Source organism: Gallus gallus, chromosome Z (assembly GCF_016699485.2).
Source record: "Gallus gallus isolate bGalGal1 chromosome Z, bGalGal1.mat.broiler.GRCg7b, whole genome shotgun sequence".
NCBI classification, from domain to species: domain Eukaryota; kingdom Metazoa; phylum Chordata; class Aves; order Galliformes; family Phasianidae; genus Gallus; species Gallus gallus.
Genome location: NC_052572.1, coordinates 67767498 through 67782934, shown reverse-complemented (window position 1 = coordinate 67782934; position 15437 = coordinate 67767498). Strand labels below are relative to the sequence as shown.

Genomic DNA, 15437 nt, shown 5'->3' with positions numbered 1-15437 from the left:
ACTCAGCAAGCAAGCACCACGGGACCCCAGGGCACACCCCGACAGCCGGAGGGGTGCAGGGGACGGGGTGACCAAGAGAGAGGCTTTGCCTCAGGGCACGCTCCGGCGGCACTGCAGCGTCTCCCGAGGCTGTGCTCCCCGGGCTCGGCGCTGCCCTGTCCGGTGGAGAAAGTCCCAACCCCGCAGCACCACAGTGCCCCGGCCCGCGCTGCCCGTCGGGGGAGCGGTCAGACGGGGCTCTGCGGCCCCACTCCCGGCAGCTGCCGACGGAGCCGCGGCGGCCGTCATCACCCCCAAACCCAACCTTCCTAAAGCCAACCCCCCGAACCGGCGGCGGCCCCCGTGGGCGGTGCGTGTACTCACGGCTGCGAGGAGGAGGAGGAGGGAGAGGAGGAGGAGGAAGAGCAGGCGTTCCTTGCAGTCAGGGTCCTCCTTCCCCCCCGCCTCGTGTTTCCTCAAGCCCCGAGCCCCCCCCCGCTCCTCGCACAGGCTGCGGGGCCGGGCCCACGCGTGCCCGCCGTCACACGTGGGAGGGCGCGGCGAGGCTGCCGGCGGGGGGGCTGCTCCTTACCATAGCCGAGTGGCCGGCGGAGCGCGGCGCAGAGCGGCTCGGGGGCGGCCGGAGGCAGGCAGCAGCCTGCCGTCCTCCGCGGAAGCCGAGGGGCGAGCCGAGCGGTGCCGGCCGTCGGTGCCTCTCCGCCGGGAAGCTTCACCCACGGCTGGGGAGGGTCTGCAGCGGCGAAGGGGAAGGTCGGCGCACACCGTCGGGATGGCGCGTACCATGAGACCCGACGACATCAACCCCCGGACGGGGCTGGTGGTGGCTCTGGTCAGCGTCTTCCTGGTGTTTGGCTTCATGTTCACCGTGTCCGGCATCAAGGGGGAGACTCTGGGGGACATTCCACTGTTGGCCATCGGGCCGGCCATCTGCCTGCCAGGCATTGCCGCCATCGCCCTCACCAGAAAGACTGATGGCTGCACCAAGTGGCCCAAGAACAAGTGTCCGTGCTGTAAGGAGATCAGGGACCGGGACGTGATGGAGCTGCTGAGAACTCCTTCAGACCTGGAGTCTGGCAAGGGAAGCTGTGACGAGCTGGCCAAGAAGGTGTACCAGAAGGACCGGAGAGTGTTGCGGGGTGAGGACTCGGTGTCCATCTGCACCACCACCACCACTACCACCACAGGAGAGTGCAAGAGCCTCATCAGAAAGGTGGACCAGGAAGAGATGCTGAGGTACCTGGAGACCTGCTACCCGGAGATGCCGGGGAATGTGTTCGTGGGAGATGGCTCCCCGTACAGTGCCTTAGAGAAGAAGAGCTCTTCTCCCAGCAGAGACATTGCTGCTTGCCCAGACGTTGAAGACAACATTTTTGTTGCTCCCAAAGACAGTATCATTGTCTGCTCTTACAAGGAGAACAGCCCTTACGAGAAATACTGTTGTTACATAAACCCTACTGGAGTCGCCTCGGACCAGGAGACCATTGTGTGAACAGTGCATACTTTAAATATATGTATGTATCTATACAAAAACTACAGCAACTTCTTGATAGGGGATAATATAGCTGACTGCACTGCATGGGACAATCCTGATACTATTACAGTTTAACCTGGTATGTGACTGATTCTCAAACCTTTTGTGCCTGAAATACTTTCTGTAAGTAAATAAGCATGTTTAAAGGTTAAAGAATTCAATTTTTCATTTTGGGGGGGAAAAAAAAAAAAAAAAAAGTCCATGTCAGTTTTCCTTTCTGCTCTCCCCTTCCTTTCGTTTTTCTGCTTCTCATTGTACACAGACCCACAGACACAGAGCAGGAGGTCAGCAGGGATCAGGAGCTGAGCCAGGATTCTGGAGCTGCCTGTAGGAGGGACGGGGGCCTCGAGAGGTCTTAGCAGTGGTGTTGCTTTGTGTGTGGGGGGGGGGATGGAGAGATGTCAGCATGCCCTCGGACCACTGGCCGATGTTGGGAAGCATGGAAGCAGTTTGCCTCTTCTTCCTGGCAGAATTTTATTTTCCTGTTTCAAGAAACTGATGTGCTAACTCTGTGGGCCCTTCTGAAAGTCTTCAGGAGCTACACGGGCTCAGGGGAGCTTTTGGAAGGATAGTGCATTACCCACTGCATGAAAGGTACAGGTTTTAGCTCAATTCCTTACTGTTACTGAGTTCACTTGAATGTTACTAACACTTCTGGGTTTTGTAGGCTTACTTGACAAGGGGATTGCACTGTGATTGTGGCACAGTTCTTGCAGGGAATAGGAGCAGATGTCAGTGGAGTTGAGATCTTAAAAATATATTTCAGTAACTCGTAGGGAATAGACTTACATGGGTTTTGCTCAGAGCTGGATCTGACTCTTCAGATAATGTCATTTTTTTTATGTGCCTTTTCGACCATGCCATGGCTGATGAATGATCACAGTTCATACAGGAGTGGAGGGATCTGAGGACCTGGCTGACAAATGGTTTTGTTAGCTGCATATGGATATATAGCACAAGAAATACAGGGTAATAGAATTAACCATTCAAAACCTGTGGCTTACACACAGAAATGCAATTCCTGCCTGTTCTCTCCCACAGAAGATTGCATGTTCCATGTAGTGTATGAAATTTTATCTAGCAGCCATGTGGATACCACAGAGATGTGATGTTGTGTGATATGTATTCTGAACAGCTACTCCAGGGGCTGAGCCTCTAGCTTCTAAAGCATGGAGTCATTTGCAAACAGCTCTCGGTGTCCTGGCTCCTGTAATTCATAACTGCTGCAAAAAGTTCCTCTGTGATGGCAGTCCTTACAGTGCTCTCATTCCAGCAATTTTCAGTACGCTGTAACTTGCACCAGACAAAAAAAATAAAAAAAAATAAAAAATATTGAATTATCCATGTAGGAGGTAAGAAAAGCAGCCTTTCTCTTGTCACACCCTGAGACATTATGTAGAAAGTGGCGAGGAATTTCCCACTGAAAGAAGGTGTTTGTCAGCTTTGCTGACCGTGGAAGAGTTTGAAAAGTGGAGGGCAACTTTATGCATCCCCTCATTTACTTGTTTGGAAACGTATGCCTGGTTGTCACAGAATAACAGTCTCTGAAGAGATTTGGGTTTGGGAAGGGTTTCTTTCTGTCAGACCGAAAGGGATGTTCATGCTGAAGACAGGTGTTGGATGAATTAGGAGAAATTAAGAAACAGTGCTGGCTGTTCCAAGCCTCTTCATAGGTGGCTGCAGTACTGTGGGAATAAATCAGCGGTGGTACTCAGTACAATCCAAGTGTCATACGCCAAGCAAAGGAATTTCACAGGAACAGACCTCTACCTGAACCGCTCAGCTCTCATGTCCACATAAAGCCCTCTGCCATTGTCAGACAGGTCTCCTGCAGGCTCAGCCACCATGGGGCCTTATTCTGCAATGTACAGAAGCAGCTCTTTGATGGCACTGGGAAATCTGATTTCATAACCTCCTGGAGTCAACAGCTGAACTGCTGCCGAGGTGCCTGGCGAGGAGCAGGGTTCTTCATTGCACTCTGCTCCCAGGGGACAGAGATGAGGGTTTGGGCATGTGCCCATGGGTGCCCCGCATCCCTGAGGTCAGACCGCCTGAGTGCTGCCTCTGCCCAAGCTGTGAGCAACCTTCTGCCTTGCATAAGGCAGCACAGCGCCAGCCTGCTGGGAACCTAGATTTGTACAGTTCTGCAAATATATTTAGGAAGAGGTCAAGTTTTTCCATTTTGTCTAGGATTAGATGTTCCCTGTCAAAAGTTATAAGGGGTTTTAAGAAGGCGAGGCGGCAAACTCGGGTGACAAAGAGAATGGTAAATACGTAACTTGAGATACGCAGATCTAAGGCATGTACTTTATTGCATTCCTACCCTAAAACCTAGAGAGTATTCTTATTAAGGCAAAGTTTAATGGCAGTGAAATTTTCCCACGGTGTAGGAAGAGGCATAAGAGCGTGCATTTAGAACAAGGTATTTCCAGGCAATACCTTTCCTTCATCAGATTAACTCAGCTAAGATTTTGCAGCAAAATGTGACTGTAGGCAGTATGTCCCAGCCAGTCCATCATAATCCATGATAGGGTTTTTATAAGCACCTGTATTGCCTCTCACATCTCTTTCTCTATGACTTTCTTTTTCCATTCCCTTCTGCTAGCTAAGCAGGGAATGAAATGGACATTGATGAGTCTGGCAATTTAAAAAATATAAATTTGGCCATTTAAAAATGAAGGTTTTTCTTTTTTCTTTTTTCTTTTTCTTTTTTTTTTTTTTTTTTTTTTAATAAAGTGAGCTTTTTTCATCCACTATTATTTTGCCAGGAAAAATCCACTGCTTGTTTGATCAAAGACAGCATGACAGCAGCCTCAGGCTTTTTATGCAGATAGTCTGGTCAGGCCAGAGAACTACTGAGGCTTTATTTTCATTCAGCTCATGTGGTCTCTTCTGATGGCTGCTGGAACTCGTATGGCCTGATCTTGGAACAGGCAGCAATAATTACATTGCTTTTCAGAGAAAGCTGCTGCGTCTCCTGAGTCTGAGTTTGGTTTCGGGATACCACAATTTTGGGTGAGTCCAAGCCATGCCATGGAGATAAGAGCTTCTTTCTATCCTTACTTTATTATTTCTCTGGGTTAATATTCTCCTTCTCAATGCTGTTCTTCAATGAAGCAGTTATTGTGGTGGACAACTGTCTGTGAGGCTAACGCCTGGTCTTGCTGAAGTCAGTGTCCACACACTGCTTGGTGCTGTGTTACGGGTGGCAGGGCATATTGATGTGGACACTCAGAGGAGGTTCCTAAGATATATAAAAATCATTTTTAGACTATAATGTGTAATAGTGCTGCAGTGGAGTTCACCTTTTAAGAAACAATATGACACAGCTCAGTTGTATTCAAAAGAATTCTGTCTTGCTTTGCTTATATTTCTGTTGTCATAACTAGCATTTTTACAGTCATACAGACTGGACATTGCAAAACCTTGCACAGAAAATCAGGAGTTTAATCAGCATGCTTTGTCCCTCTCGAGCAGTCAGCAATAGCTGGTTCTGCTGGAATTGATCCAAATGAGTGGCAGGTGAGCATCTCTTGGGATCTGTATTGCATTCATGATCTGAGTTCTGCAGAAGTGTGGTGGTCTTCCACAGGCAGATGTTTCTCTCCATCTGCCAAATTTGCTGCAGGCTCAGATCCAGTGAGCACTTATCCCATGGTAATGAGCAGAGTAACAGCTGCTGTGACTCCTTTCCAGCAGTTCTCCTGATATATACTGAGGTTGCTTGCAGGGAGGGCTCCTGCTCTTGACCAGAGTGGCACAATCTGACTCCATGTCATGCATCTGATGCAAAAGGCATCCGACTTCATTGCCAGCTCTTTCATCCCAGGCCTGATACTTTGCATCTCTGTGAATTACCATTCAAACCAAAAGAGCTATAGAGATGGGTTAGAGATGGGTGACTGTCAGTCATTTCTGGCCTGGCTTCCACGAGCCTTTAGGAACTGATCTATTCATGTGCAGAGCATAAGCTGTCCTGGGAAGCTGGAATCTCAACATACTGCTCGTAGAACCATACTGCTAGAGAATGCAGTTCGGACAAGGAGAGATTTTCTTAGTCCTGGAAGGTTTCTGCATCAACTGCTGGTACCAATAGTATTTAAACACTGTTTATTGAGGAATTTCTTAACAAGCTAAGGACAACTTGACACAGTCTTAGCACACAGTATGGGGCGGTAGCTGCACAGCAGCCCTCCAGAGCTCATTTGCGATCTGCAGTTAATCTGAACATGCGATCCCTGCTGAGACACTGTAGGTGGGTTTGTTCCTTGTCTGGTGCTGAGGGCTCTGTGACCTCTTGTGTTTAGAAATAACAGAGAGACCAGACCTAGAATTCACTGTCGGTGCTTTCTAGCAGACTTTCTTCACTAAACAGTACCTTTCTGTCCTCTCAGTGGAGGAATGCTGAATTCTACATTTCTTGACCAAGCACGAAGGTCCAGCTACCACTGGTTTTTAAATCATATATTTATTTCTGTTCAGGACAGTTGCAAGGATCTTCCCTGACTATCCCATTGTCAGACGCCTGCAGAAAAGGTTTATTCTTATTGCTTAAAAACACTCCATCACACATAGGTGCATATATCTATATAGATTAAAAAAATGTTTTGAAAAGCAGGCAACAGAACACGCAAACACAGTAATAAAAATCCATTTGAGATCTACTCAAAGAACCCCTCTGTCCTTCGGATACATCACATAAATCTTTGGCCTCAACCCTACCGCTGCTATCCTAAAAGCTTAAAATTCCTCATGTCCTTTAAAATGAGAGAATCTTTCAAAGGAAAACTATTATCATTCTATAAGGACAGAGTTCTTCCACCAGGCTACAGAGGGTTTGTACGTCCCAAGACTGTGTTTCATCATAGCCCCTGTGAAATTCAGGCTCCATCACTAACAGTGAACTCAAATTTTCCCCTTCTTTGCATTGAGCAATTCCCCAGACCCTTGGGAAAATCTATGAACCCTTGGTCAGTTCTGGTAGGTTCTGTATGACAGAACCTACATACATGTCTACATACTAGGTATGTACATACAGTATCATTTCAACATGCAGTTTCTTTACTTAGGGAGTGAAAAATACTTTGAAAATACTTTGAAAATCTGACTCTATACCTTGTTTTAGGAAGGCAAGAACAGAAAAAAAGAGATACTGTAGTTATTCATGAAAGTGAAAAAAAACAAAAAGGCTCTGTAGACAGCACTGTATTACTGAGTCATATTCTGGTCACATAAGCAGTATGTTTAGTGCACTGCTTAGTGTGTGCAAGACTTTGCTTTGGTAGCTTAGCCTGAGGGGGCTCCACAAGCAGGGTCCAAGAGCAATGTCCTGCCTGGAGGCAGAACACAGGAGTTACAGGGGAAAAAATAAATAAATAAAATAAAATAAAATAAAATAAAATAAAATAAAATAAAATAAAATAAAAGGTATGTAGTAGGGGTCTGCTGCCAGAAATGCCAATTTGTCTTCAGGTTTCATCAAAGCCCTTATTTACACATCACTGTATTTTACTGTGGAATGCAGTGATAATCATTACAATTGTGCCAACTCATGCACATAAAGATGCCACTACAGTAGCTTTCCTTTTTTTTTTTTTCTTTTCTTTTAACATTCTCTGTTTTAATGGCATTGAAATTCAAGGCAAAATTCCCAAAGGTGTAAAAAGTAAAAATTTAATGTGGGGCTTCAAGGTCAATCTTAGTGCTACATGAAAATCCAGCACTAGAAGTTAGTTCCTAAAAAGGATGCGTATGTGCATAAAGCCTGGGTCACTGCAAAAGAAGAGATGCAAATACAGATGGGACAGCCTTGTTCCTTTGTACACTTACAAATCAGAGGATTGGGGTTAACATTTTATGGGACATTAAATAGCATCATGCGAATTCATGTGTGCTCTTCTGAAGGTTTCAGTCATCACGGTTCCTGCGCCAACAAATTGTACAAAACACACTCTCTCACATTTTGAACTGGTTTTTTTATATCTGTACATCAGAAAGTGCATTTTAGCAGATTTTAAATTGGTAAGAAATGGAATTTTCCCCCATTTTCCTCTGAGAGAACACTGAGTTGCAAACTTCTATCTTTGCATTCCATGTTAGAATGCAATAATGCATGATCTACTGTTGTATGCTGCCTGGTGTAAGGTAGAGGAAAATTCAGACAGGAATTAGGAGAACAGAGTAGTCATTATCTGGAAAGCAGGTATATTAGCCAGCTGAAGAACAAGGATAATCTTGCATTTTACTTGTCTAAAAAGACAGCCCCAGAAAGATAGGCTGAAAAAACTAAAGACTCTTACTACAGAGTTCAATTCAGGTAGAAGAGCTGCTAATAACACTTGGGGTCTGGGTGGTGTGGGAGAGAGATGCCTGCCTGCTCTACATCCTGGGGAACCACGTGACAATCTCTTCTCAGACATAATCAAGACACCAGGCATTTCTCTGACTGTAGTCAGGCTCAACATTCATACTATGCCCTCATACTGTTTGCAAAGAATGCCTGATTGCATTTTCTTTAAACAAATTAATGAGTTTGATTTCACTTCATAGTTGTAGAAAGAAGCAGACAGCTTTTCTGTTTACTCAAAAAGGAGCATGGAACTGGAGATATCTGTAAATATCAATAACAAGCTAAATAAAAGATATTTGCTGGGGATAAAGTCTAATGTTTTAGTGGCAAAACAGTCTCGTTCCAAAGCCAATGGTTTGGAAAAAAAAAAAAACACCTGGAAATGCATTGACCATTCTTTTTAAAACTTGCTGGTACTTCTTAAAATATTGTGGTTATTCAGTCTATTCCTCAAAACTCAAATGAACACAATGGAGTGGTGGTTTATCAATCTAATTAAAGACTTTCATAAGTCAGTTTTTGTGTTATGTGATTTATTTAAACAACCTGCCCGTGTCTTCACCTCCATGTAGCTGGAGCTGCAGTGAATAATCACCACATTAACTGTAAATAGTGAAACACATAATCTTTCCATAAAATCACCACGAAATGAACACAGTGTTAGTATTTACTGTATTGTTTTCCACCACTATAGACACTGAAAGATTCAATGAAGAACTGAAAGGATCTAGAAAGTACGCATCACCTTCAGATCTTCAGTGCTATTACCACAGCTGTCACATTTTGTAGTAAGGATATAATCTCCCATGAAAGGAGGAACACATCACATATTTATCTGTGTACAAAATCTCTTTTCAGAAAAGAATACCTGCTAGATTAGCTGACAGAGTCCACATCTGGGATGTCAATCTATGCAAATCTAAAGTATCTTATAGGAGAGCATTACATGGTTGTCAGACTTTACATTGACAAGATGGCAGTCACTAAGCAGAATTTTTCCATATTGCCAAGGTTGCTAGGACTTTAGGCAGCAGCTTCCAGAGTAGCTGCAAGACTTTGCTCTACTTCTAAATACCAGTAGCTTTAGCAGAACTCTCTGGAGATCTGAGTTTGCAGTAGCCTTAGTCACAAGTACAGCCCCACACAAGGATACTGATTTAGAGCAACAGAATGGGAGCATTTATATTTGTAGATGTTATAAAGACCACCTGTCCTTGTATTTGAAGTTCATGTGGGCAACCATTCTTTGTTCTCTCAGTGCAATCAAAAGCTGAGATGTTTGCAGTGTTCAAACATGAGACACTTCCAATACAGCTGTTGAAAGCTTTGTGACATGCTGGATCTTGATTTGCACTAATCTCTCTTTATACAGATATATTTAAAACTATACATATTTGATGTATAGTGTTCCTTAGTCTATACAGTTATATTAGATATTCATATATATATATTCTTTGATCTACGTGTACATATGTGTGCCCACAACAACACAAAAAAAATCAGTCTGTATAGCTATGTCATCTTCAGGAGGTAAAAGCAAGGCACACCTCACAGCCTTTATGCTGCAGCCACCTTTGCTGAACAAGCTGTGCAGTACAACATCTAATGATTGCTGCTTGTATCTGATGTCTGGTAAAAATCTGCATAGCTGTTTAGCATTCATGTCCCTGTAATTTGCCTATTGGTAGGTGGCACTGAAATATGGCTGTAGTCAACAAATCATAGAATCATAGTCTCATTAAGGTTGGAAAAGACCTCTAAGAACATCAAGTCCAACCATCACCCATCCCCACCATGCCCACTAAACCGCGTTCCTCAGTGTCATATCTACATGTCTGTTGTACACCTCCAGGGATGATGAATCTGATGCCTTCCTGGCAAACGCCTTTCAATGACTAACCACTCCTTCCGAGGAGAAACTTTTCCTAATATTCACCCAGAGTCGCTGACAATAGCTTTCAGAATGCCAGAAGTAAATCTTAAAGACGTGTCAATTGAGTGAGGATAGATCAGTTTGCATCTATAACTGTCACTGCTTCTGTATTCTGGAAGATGAACAGTTCAATCTCAGTCAGTGAACAAACTGCCATTAACGGGGACTGCTATTTGAAGTCTCAGGAGAGACACCACAGATTCCATAATTCTCATTCTGGACATGCTTTTTTTTCAAGGAGAGAACCAAGAGGTTGAGAAAACAGGGTTAGGCTGACACTGGTTCTCCTCAAGCTGCACCTCTTTTGCAGGTAACCATACAGACTCTAAACCTCTTGAAGTCAACAGGAATTCCTACATTATATTCAGCAGAATTTAAATACTACCCAAAGATCGGTAATGACATCTGTCAGTCCTACAGTGCTCATGGCCACTCAGCATTTGTTTATACATAGAACATTTCAGACTGTGAACACATTAATTTTTAAGCTTTTAATTCTAAAAACAACACAAAGGAGATTAAAACTGAGTTAAAACTGCAGTGCTACTACAAATGGACATAAAGAACATGCTTTCACATTTATATTTGATATATATATATATATATAAACTTTAGATATGGCTTTTCTAAAAGCTTATAACACATTAACTCAGTAAAATAATAGCATAAAGCCACAGAACAGTATTATGCTGTGAAGATACTGGACAAACAGAAGGCCGTCAAACTGAAACAGTTAGAACACACACTGAACGGAAGAATATTACAGGCAGTGAACTTTCCCTTTCTTGTAAAACAGGAGTCCTCTTTTAGGGACTGTTCTAATTTATACATGGTAATGGAGCATGTTACTGGTGGTGAAATGTTCTCACATTTAAGAAGAGTCAGAAGGATCAGTGAACCACATGCACAGTTGTATGCAGCTCAGATAGTGCTAACATTTGAGTACCTCCATTAGTTAGACCTCATCTACAGAAATCTAAAGCCTGAAAAACAGCAAGGATACATCCAGGCCATGGACTCTGGCTTTGCAAAAAGAGTAAAAGGGAGAACTTGGACATTACGTGTTACTCCAGAATACCTGGCACCTGAAATAACTCTCAGCTCTATGAAATGGCAATATCCCCCATTCTTGGCAGATCAACCCCTTCGAATTTATGACAAGATTGTGTCTGGCAAGGTAAGGTTCCCATCACGCTTCATTTCAGACCAAAAGGATCTTCCAAGAAATTTACTTCAGGTAGATTTGTCCAGATGATATGGAAATCTCAAGAATGGTGAAAATAACATAACGAACCAGAAGTGGTTTGCAGCTACAGGTTGAATTGACATTTATTAAGGAAAGCTGGAGGCTCCATTCACACTGAAGTGCAGAGGCCCTGGAGATACCAGCAACTTCGACGACTACAAAGAAGAAATCTGTGCATCTCTAACAGAAAAAAATGTGCAAAAGAATTTGCTGATTTTTAGTAGGAGTAAGAGGGCAAGATGGCACCAGGTCTCACGTTGGGCTCTTTGCACTCTGTTAACAGATGAGCTGGAGCTGAGACCATCATAGGTCAAAACAGTTACCTAGTTACTTCATTTCACAGACCTGACTGAGGTCTTTATTGCCATCTTCCATGTGTGCAGTATGCACCAACCCTGCTGACTGGGCACAATTAAGCAAACACTGTGCAGTAACACAGAATAACAGATCGCTTTCCTGCTGAACTTTCGTTTCTGTCATTGTTTCTTTGTATTGTTCATTTTTTTCCACTTTAAAATGAAGTAGTTTTTTTACCCAAGAATGCCCCATTTTATTTTGAATAAGGCATTATTTGTGTGAGTGAAATGGAAGGTGTTGCGGCTAGTGTGATTTAGACTGAAGTGAAAGGTAAATGTTTCTTCTAGTCTGTGCCAGGCAATAATTCTTGTCTGTCTCATGTCTGATGCTACAGTTTATAACAATATTTTTTTTAGTAGCTCACACTAAACCTAGCCAGCATTTTTAGTGCTTTTGAAGGTAGTATTTATTATCATATAAATGCCTGCTAAATTAACTTAGCAGAAGAAGGAGTAAATGCTGCTACATCACTTCCAGTGCTTGTTTCTCACCTCCTCCCTGTTAGTTTTGGGCAGTCCACGTCACATTACAGCGGAACTGCTGTGACTCCTTATGCTTTCTTCTCCGTATCACATGTCTAATTCTATTGTACCATTGATCAGATCAGCTAGACTAAGATCTTAAAAAAAAATTAGTTCTGGAGGGTACTAAATAGAACTCAATAATGTACAAGCATGGTTCACCGTATGTATGCTTTGTCTTTAAAGAAAGTCAACACCAGCACTGCTTACAGAAACATGTTTATCAACAGACTACTCCTCTTGTAGTGATGCATCTCCCTTTACAGGAAATGCTTGTTCAGGAATGACCTTTTCTAAACTACACACTGACTCAGAAGCGTTCCTGATTTCACAGTCAGACATCTAGCCAGTAGCAGGAGGTTCACAGCTGTTGTAGTCAAAGCCACTCCATAAGTTGTTTTGTTAACACAGTTAGCAGTAGTTAACTAGTAAGTTAACATTAGTCGCAAGCCTATGTTAAGTGCAGGTCTTCAGAGAGATCTCAGAGCAGCCAAAGACAAGAGAAGTTGTAACAGACTCTCTTCTGTTTAACAGCTTGCAGTGTTTTCCATTTCTCTCCTAAAATTTCAGATCTCTCTTGTAAAATGGAAGGTATCACTGAGTGTTAAGTCTAAGCAACTCCTCCAACTTTCTTATTCTTCTTCTTTCTATGCTCCAGGCAATGAGAGACTGAAGCAAGAACCCAGATTCCCATTTGGACTTGTATCCATTATGCTTGCATGGCTTCACTCCTTCTTTCAGTGGGCCTTGTTTTCTCACACAATCTGTGTTTCCTTTTTTCTTTTACACCACAAAACCAATGATACCCACAAGGTTTATCATACTATTCAACAGTAATACTACACTGTCTTTTTCTTTCCTGTGGGGGCAGCTACAGGCTGGACTGTCCAGCCACCTGGTTGTGAAGGGATGGAGGCCGTTTGCAAAACCTTATCAGCAGTTAACATTGAGAGCTAGCTTCTGCCCTCATAGCTGGTGACACTGCTAGTGTTAAGCATCTATTCCTGTAAAGCAAAGGCAATGACAGAGACTTTGAGATACAGGTGCAATAAAATAAGATATCAAAGAAAGAGGAATTAACTCACTCCTCCCGGCAACAGTTTGGAAAAAAGGGTGAGCTGAGAAATGCAACCTTCTCTGGTTTGAACTCTGGTGCACTGGAAAACAAGGGGATGGCAAACTGCACAGGCTCTGAGTGCATACATGCTCCTGGAAACACGGCCAGAAGCACCACCGAGGGGAAAGAGAGAGCAAGAGTGGACTGGGGCTCCCCTGCTCCGGGCACTCAGGTGCTCACATACTGGTTCAGCCTGTGACCTGGAAATTCCACTACATTCCACCCCTTCACAGCATGAACCAGTGACTGAGCAGGTAGGGGGTGAGCTCTTGCAGTTTTGGTGGTTCAAAATACAATGTACATCATGACACATGTACAATACCTGCCACGATGCAGAATGTTAAGGCACTGAAAGCAAGTATTGGCGTCTTTTTCATGGTTCTGTTCGGCCAGTACTTGATGTTCCTTCTCGAGGCATACCTTCTTCAAGGACCAGTAGCAGTCCAGGTTCAGGCTTGTCAGTTCCCAGAAGTTCAGCAGTCCACCATGGGGTGTCATGATGTTTGCTCATGGACAGTGGAGCATGCTGAAGTGATGTTGCTCCTGCTGGCTGTCCTGTGAACTTATAACCTCAATGGGAGTAATTCACATGTTGAAGAGGTACAAGGAGGGGTAGGTCTGCACTCCACAGTATGATACAGGCCGTATTTCAGTCTTGAGTCAACACCTCTGCCTGTATCAGGGCATGTCCTGGCCTTTGAAACCAGACCCTTTGGCCTGATATCTGTAGCTGGATCACTGTATCAGGTACCAAAGGAGGGTAATTTGCCCATGGACATGATTAACGTCTCCTTTGCAATGATAATCAGGGTGTCAACCACTACCTCTGCTGGCCATGTACCAACCTCTGGAGGATTTACTGATCCCCCAACCTCTAACAATCTCCCCTAGCGTGCAAGGAAACCACACCATTTTGGTACTACTGTTGTTGTCGTTGGCCCACTTCTGCACAGTTGCACCCATTTAATGTGCACCCTGGTTGCACTCGATGACCTCTGGAGTCTCATATGATGCCATCAACCTAGTTAGAGCCTTAATGGTATAGGCTTGGCTTGCCTTTGCTACAGGATTGGCTTGCATGAATCCACTCACTCTATCACAGAATCATAGAATTACTCAGGTTGAAAAGGACCTCAAAGATCATCAAGTCCAACCACAGCCTAACTATAGTACCCTAACTCTAACAACCCTCTGCTAAATCATATCTCTGAGCACCACATCCAAACGGCTCTTAAACACATCCAGGGATGGTGACTCAACCACCTCCCTGGGAAGCCTATTCCAGTGCTTAACCACCCTTTCTGTAAAGAAGTGTTTCCTAACGTAGGGCATATTTGGCCCTGTCAGATTGAGGCGGGGGACCTATATAATCTATCTGTCACTGCTGTAATGGGTGAGATGGGCTACTGTACTTTATCATGTACTAATGCAAAATTTAAAAAAAGAGAAAGGAATCTTCTAAGTTTTGGAAAAACAAACAAACAAACAACTGCTGGAAAGAGGTTGGCCATGTCCCTTTGACTCCCACATTTAAGAAACTTACAGACATTAATGAGATCCCCTCTGAGTCTTCTTTTGTAGGGCCATGGACTCCGGCTTTGCAAAAAGAGTAAAACGAAGAACTTGGGCAGTATGTAGGACTGCAGAATACCTGGCACCTGAAATTACTCAGCAAGGGTTACAAGAAGGCAGTGGATTGGTGGCCATGAGGAGTGTTACTCTATGAAATGGCAGCTGGATATCCCCCATGCTTGGCAGATCAACTCAAAAGTGCCACCAAGGGGAGAGAGAAAGGAAGGGTGGATGGGGGCTCCCCTGCTCTGTGCACTCAGGTTCTCATGTACTGGTTCAGGCTGTGACCTGGCAATGCCACTGCACTTCTCAAGATGAGTTTTTGCTTTTTTTGTACTTTTCTTGCCACTAATGGAACAGTGGGAACAGAAGCATCCACGAGGCAAAAAGAGCATTCTATTTTCTTACTTTCTGAATCAGAAGAATCAACTAACAGACTGAGAGCAGACTGGAGTTAGTGAGTGGCTAGTAAGAAGGACTTGAGACAGGATCACTCTGAAGGACACCTGGTATCAAACTAAATGAAGCTCTGTTGGGATCTTGAAGAGTCACAGATGGGTTGGGGACGGTCTTCTGAGTGGCAGACACTTTCTTACCTTCAAGCCAGTAAGTTACCATGTCTCCTTTTCCCTAAGAAAGAAAGTGAGTCATGAGGCTGCAATAGTACTCATCATTTCTGTAATCATCTTTTAATTACACCTCAAATTATATATAAGAAGACTGAGACACAAAATCTCACCTTAAAAAATAGAGTGCTAGTGGCAACAGCATGGATTAAAACAATTATTTGAAGTTCCCTCCAAAGCTATGT

At 43.8% G+C, this 15437-nt stretch overlaps 2 protein-coding genes and 1 pseudogene across 9 annotated transcripts in view; 2 read left to right on the top strand and 1 right to left on the bottom strand.

The window, feature by feature from the left end:
- Positions 1-599: 599 nt before the first annotated feature.
- Positions 600-4236, top strand: TMEM215 (transmembrane protein 215). Its single transcript, XM_004949523.5, has one exon. The coding sequence runs from the start codon at positions 770-772 to the stop codon at positions 1487-1489; it is 720 nt and encodes a 239-aa protein (XP_004949580.1). The 5' UTR covers positions 600-769; the 3' UTR covers positions 1490-4236.
- A 5535-nt stretch (positions 4237-9771) lies between these two features.
- LOC769987 lies at positions 9772-11280 on the top strand (annotated as a pseudogene).
- Positions 11281-11377: 97 nt separating this feature from the next.
- NPR1 (natriuretic peptide receptor A/guanylate cyclase A (atrionatriuretic peptide receptor A)) overlaps positions 11378-15437 on the bottom strand; it is a 52546-nt gene continuing 48486 nt past the window's right edge. For 6 of the 8 annotated variants that reach the window (XM_040656181.2, XM_040656183.2, XM_040656182.2 and 3 more), the window contains one exon: positions 11378-15256. In XM_040656181.2, the coding sequence (XP_040512115.1) occupies positions 15092-15256 (165 nt within the window). In that variant the 3' untranslated portion in view covers positions 11378-15091. The remainder of the gene's footprint in view (positions 15257-15437) is intronic. The other 2 variants (XR_006932457.1, XR_006932458.1) reach the window with 1 other exon arrangement.

Excerpts from the sequence above, each read along its gene's own strand:
- TMEM215 (XM_004949523.5), top strand. The coding sequence starts at position 770 with ATGGCGCGTACCATGAGACCCGACGACATCAACCCCCGGACGGGGCTG.